General features: G+C 39.9%; 1 protein-coding gene across 23 annotated transcripts in view; it reads left to right on the top strand.

The window, feature by feature from the left end:
• EMSY (EMSY transcriptional repressor, BRCA2 interacting) overlaps positions 1-3,062 on the top strand; it is a 41,530-nt gene extending 38,468 nt beyond the window's left edge. For all 23 annotated transcript variants that reach the window (XM_065072415.1, XM_065073434.1, XM_065072562.1 and 20 more), the window contains one exon: positions 1,475-3,062. In XM_065072415.1, the coding sequence (XP_064928487.1) occupies positions 1,475-1,669 (195 nt within the window). In that variant the 3' untranslated portion in view covers positions 1,670-3,062. The remainder of the gene's footprint in view (positions 1-1,474) is intronic.
• The last annotated feature ends 2,938 nt before the right edge of the window (positions 3,063-6,000 follow it).

Raw genomic sequence — 6,000 nt, forward strand, 5'->3', positions numbered from 1 at the left:
AATGTCAACTGAGGAAGTATTTAAGTCATCCGAGGACTCAGAATGGTATAATATGAATCTTTGTAGACAGGTTTGTGAACTGTGGGGTTGTCCTGTGCAGGGACAGGAGTTGGACTCGATGATCCTTGGGGGTCCCTTCCAACTCAGGACATGCCCTGATTCTATAAGTTGGCATGGTGTATGTTCACACAATGATGGTGTAGATTGAAATGGTTTTACTGTCTTATCATATTTGTGTTTACAGGGAAAATGCTTCTGATGTGGGAAATTATTTGTGTACAGAACTTTGAAATTTTTCATACTCCTTTGTAAAATCATCATTGCAGCTAACTTCACTTTTATAGAAACCATCCTTTTTGTACTCATTTTTAGTCCTCATTTCCCTAAATAGACCAAGGTAGATTTCTATTTTACTTCAAATACCGTGTATTATGAGGATCTGTATTGTTTATCATTGTGGCATGAGCTGTTTCAAAAGTAAAACGCTACCCAGAATTTCAGTTGTATAATTGTAGATTTAGTTTCTAGAACCTGTGAAAGCACAAGCAGAAAAAAATAGCTTAGATCCATTTGGTTTCCTCAACCTCTGTGCCACCGTGGCTCTGAGCAGGGCCACAGGTTCTGTTGTGTTGCATACTAAAAATATAGCTAGTCCTTATATCTGAACGTCTTGTCTGAAAAAGATGAAGCTGAAGAAAGTATTATCTGTGCTTTGCATTGGAGGAATAGGGCAACGAAGCTGATTAAGGGAGTGGAGCATCTCCCTTATGAGAAGAGGCTGAGGGAGCTGGGTTTCTTTAGTTTGGAGAAGAGGAGACCGAGGGGTGACCTCATTAATGTTTATAGATATATAAAGGGTGAGTGTCAGGAGGATGGAGCCAGGCTCTTCTCGGTGACAACCAATGACAGGACAAGGGGTAATGGGTACAAACTGGAACACAGGAGGTTCCACTTAAATATGAGAAGAAACTTGTTCCTGGTGAGGGTGGCAGAGCCTGGACCAGGCTGCCCAGGGGGGTTGTGGAGTCTCCTTCTCTGCAGACATTCCAACCCGCCTGGACACCTTCCTGTGTAACCTCATCTGGGTGTAATCCCCCCCGGCGGGGGGATTACACTGGATGAGCTTTCCAGGTCCCTTCCAACCCCTGACATTCTGGGATTCTGTGATTCTTTGAATGATGGATGGTGGGCATTGGTGGTTTAGCGGTTGGTTATGCCATCACAGTCCATTAGGGACGACCCAAGGCTGAGATCAGTGCCTTAAGAGCCGTATTATTCAGATTTTATCTGTCACCATCTGATCTGGTGAAAGGGTGCTTTGAAACTTTAGCTAATTAATGTAACATGCAGTGGGCCTTAGCTGGGGAAAACTGCTCTTGGAAACCAAATATCCCTTTTCCATGAGTGCTTGCACAGATGCATTTACCCATGGAAACTCCGCGTGTTAAAAACTCAAATCTCTTCTTTCTTTTAGACTATCCCTCACTATTCCATCCCTTGTCACTCCAGCTCCAATGTGGTGGTGGAACCCAGCGGGCTCCTGGAGCTCAACAACTTCACCAGTCAACGCCTTGACGACGAGGAGACGGCGATGGAGCAAGACGTGGACAGTAGCACGGAGGATGGCACCGAGCCCAGCCCCTCTCAAGGTTCTGCTGAGCAATCCTAAAGAACTGGGACACTGGAGTGCACTTTAAAAATATCTCGGGGATTTTGAGTATCTGAGATACCCTTTTATTGTGATGTCCTAGAGCACTTTTGCTTATTAGAGTTGTTCATTGGACCCTTGAAGCATCAGTGTGTTTTAACAAAACGGTGTTGCAAAAGCTGCGTCTTAAAAGTTCGTTTCCAGCGACAAAGATGGAATTACTGAGATTTAGTAAACCCGTGACGGTGGAATGTACTGTTAAAAAAGCAAATCTGCAGCGAATTCTACAGCTCGTGCTATTGAAGCCTTTGCCCAGATGCTGAAAGAGCTTTCAGTGAAAAGGGATTGTTATTTTGCTGTGTCTTTTTCTTAGTGTTGAGCAAAACACCATCAAAAAAATAAGTTGAATAAATATTTGTATTTTTAAATAGCATGTGAGAGAAAAAGTGTCTCTGACAGTGCTGGAAAAGCCCCAGGAATTTTGGAATTTGCTTCCTTGCACTTGTGCTCACTTAAAGATTTTCTTTCATAAGCCTAAAACCAGAGATTCCTTTTTAATTCTTATCGGTGAATGTTTGGAAATAAGCAAAATCAGTCACTGGTTGCAAAGTGCATTTGCTAGTGGATTTCTGTTTGCAAGTAGGGTGACACTGTATGAGGCATTTCTTTGTGCCGTTAGCACATGAAATGCCCATCTACCCCGGTTAATCTTGGATTATTTATTGAAATATAAAATCTGAAGTGAGGCCAAGCTGTTTAAAAGGTTCCTGTGAAACAGACAGGTGTGTTAATTCAGATACAAATGGGGCAGGAAGGGATGTATTTTGCTATAAACCGGTTTTCCAAAATGGCCAATAAATGGTTCGGCATCTTTCCAAGTTGAACCCCTGAATTCAGAAGCGAGCTACGACTTCTAAAAATCTGTATTTTCCTCTTACATGCTGTTTATAAAGTGACCGTTTGGGGAGTTTAAAAGCTTAAATCGGGGTACAGTGGTAGGTTTCAGAAATTAGCCTTATGACTTGGCTTGTTGAAGCAATACTTTGGGAGGTTTGCATTCAGATGGGGCGAAAGAACCAGTTTTAATACATTCTGCTAATGAAGAAAATACTTTTTTTTTTTTTGTCCGAATGTATATAAAAACATGTTTTTAACTGTTTTGTATAGATTTCATTATAAATAACTAAGCGTTTTAAGACTTTGACATATCATTTCATTGTATATACATCTATCAGCCTAACTGCCCAGGTTTTGGAGCTGAAGTACTGTAAGTAGATTTCATCCGAAGTCTAATACAGCTTTTTGCGTCAGTCTTTTTTGTTTCTTTTTAAGCTGTGATTTTCCTGTTGATATTGTAGTTAAGATTAAATTCCAGCAAGAGTAACTCAAACTAAAAATACAAATCCTAAAACAACCCATTTATCTTACTTGTCCTGAGTATCCACCGCTGTAAGAACATACAGTAACCCGTAGATGGTGCTATTGGTTTTTCTGTAACCTCATTTATTTTATAAACTAAGTCCCTATGACTTTCATACACTTTTTTTCCCCTACTGTTTTCCATGAGCATTAGTTGAAAAAATCACGTAGTTTATCACGGTGGAAAAGCATCTTGATAAATTCAACATGCAAATGGCAGAGTAGTGGGTTAGGAAGCATCGTTTTTGCATTATTTTTTTGTTGGAATAGGTATTGGCTTGGTTTCTACTGTACTTAGTGCTCAGGATGGAAGATAATAATATATATTAAATGAACAATACCATATTTCTTTCTCCAGTAAAAAAGATAATAACCCTACCAGTGTGCCATTCTAGGTGGTTCTGGTTTTGATAGTTTGGGTGCTTTTACTCTTGTTTTAGTGAAATAACAGTGACCACAAGAGTGACCAAGTTACGATCCAAGTCCTGAAGGTTCCACGTTGCTACAGAATGGCAAAAAGCGATTTAATACCAAGTTTACTGCCCGATTGGACAGTCTGTTGTACTTTGCAGATGCCAGTGCCAGGTAATGTCTGTACTTTTCCATACACAGTTACAAAAAGCCCAAAGCAGATGACACACAGTTCTGGATTTTATCAAATTTTCATTGTCACCGTGCAGTATTTTGAGTGTCCCTGGCTTATCTAGGACTGAAAGGCCATGAGAATGTGGAGTGAGATTTTTATTAAGCGCTTTTGCCCAAGAACTTTGCCTTGATTAATGGTTTAAGGTTTCAGTGAATGTACATTCTCTCTCCAGCCAAAAAAGGGATACTAAGAAATAGCATAAGGTGTATTCATCACTTCTAATACATTAAGCATATTAACTTCTGATCCAATTTATTTCCATGTTTTATGACTTTTGTTTGCATCCTTAGCAACGGCTTTACAACAAAGGTATGAACAACTAAGTGATATATTTGACAGTTCCTTGAAAACAGCAAATATTTTAAAAGCACAAAAGCTTTTGCTGTTGCTATGAGAGAATTACAGAATGTCAGGGATTGGAAGGGACCTGGAAATCTCATCCAGTGCAATCCCCCCATGGAGCAGGAACACCCAGATGAGGTTACACAGGAAGGTGTCCAGGCGGGTTGGAATGTCTGCAGAGAAGGAGACTCCACAACCTCCCTGGGCAGCCTGGGCCAGGCTCTGCCACCCTCACTGAGAAGAAGTTTCTTCTCCAATTTAAGTGGAACCTTTTGTGTTCCAGTTTGTACCCATTACGCTTTGTCCTGTCATTGGTTGTCACCGAGAAGAGCCTGGCTCCATCCTCCTGACATTCACCCTTTATATATCTGTAAACATTAATGAGGTTGTTTTCAGCCTGGCAAAGTGAAGCAGCACATGGTGGAGTCAAGTGAGAAATTTAGGCTTTTGTAATCAACGCATTAATTCTTGAGACTCTTTTCTTGATGCTTTTCTAAACGAAGATGATTCTTTTTTTCAGATTCCCTTATTTTAATTTGTTCCAGCACTTCGCCTTATAAATACTTTCAATGATAAGGAATAGACAAGGTGAGCTAAAATTTAAGATCAAGATGTTATTTTTTTTCCTGGTTACTTGATTTTTGAGGACAACATTAAGAAGATAATCTCAGAGCATTTGGCCTTCTCCTTTTTGTGACCTCCAGGCAGCTCTGCCCATTCCTTGTCCTGCCCTGTGCCCCTGGGATACTTATTTCATCCCACTGCAGCCAGGTATCCACTCCTCACAGCCTTATAAATATCACCGAGCTGCTATAAATAATACATTGGTGTGTAAGGTAATATTTGCATATCACTTCTCCTTGATAAGCTGCATCTGCCTTCCTTAAATGAGTTTGATGTGTCTCTTTGGAATAGACAAAGGTGAGATACTGTGATGATGATGATCTTTGGTACTAGGAATTAGCAGGTAAATAGGTAAATTTAGCAGGAAGCTGGAGGGGGGAATTGGAGAGCAGGTAAAACAGTGTGAAAGAGTCGTTTTGAATTCAGCGTTTTAACAGATGGTCTCTGGTGCTGCGACAGTAAATGAGTTTTCAAAAAAGGATGCTACAAAGAAAGTAAAATTAGATGAGGTGCTGAAACAAGGGAAGAGTTTTGTGTGCTTTAAAGATGTGCACAATCACAGACAGCTACATGTTTTCTGGAAGGATTTAACTGTTGGGGTTAAAGTGTTTTCAGTCCCCTTCCAGTGACAAAATGAGCTTTTGAAATGTCAGGGCAAAACAGAAAAACAGCAGCTACTTGCGATTGTGAGTCTCATCTTACATGTGGAGGACCCTTTGAACAGAATGCGTTATTAAATAGATGGGATTAAAAAAAGAATCAAAAGTAAAGGTAATTTAAGACTATTTGCTTTTTTTCTCTAGTGTTTTAATAGTTAATCCCGAGGGTTTTGCAGATGAAGTTTTGCATCCCCATGGCTACACCAACAAGGCAGGTGATTTCAGCTTTGCAATGTTCAATCCAGAGAAGACTCAGCATATAATTGAAGATAATGAACTAGAAAAAACACATTGTTTTGGAGTTTGTCTGTATTTAAAAAACAGTCTAATGCTTTAATGTCTTTGCTGGGCTCAGGGCTTGCTCCTTTCCTTGGGTTTGATGTCAACCATGAAGAACTATTTCTAACAGGCTAAGTTCACTTCAATGCTATGGGGATTATTTTTCCCCTACCCAAAGTCTGTCCTGAAAAACCTGCGAATCTGGTTTCTTCTAGTAATGCAACACATAGTTTATGATAAATTTAGAGCTTAACATCATTTGTCGAAGAGAAAGTTAGACTAAGTGCCTTAATATATTTACGGGTTCCTATGCAAGAAGAAATTGTCATTAGTGGCTCTTTAGTCTGTATAGAGGCATAGAAATGGGAACTTCAAAATATCAA

The sequence above is a fragment of the Columba livia genome, chromosome 1 (genome assembly GCF_036013475.1).
Source record: "Columba livia isolate bColLiv1 breed racing homer chromosome 1, bColLiv1.pat.W.v2, whole genome shotgun sequence".
Lineage (NCBI taxonomy): Eukaryota > Metazoa > Chordata > Aves > Columbiformes > Columbidae > Columba > Columba livia.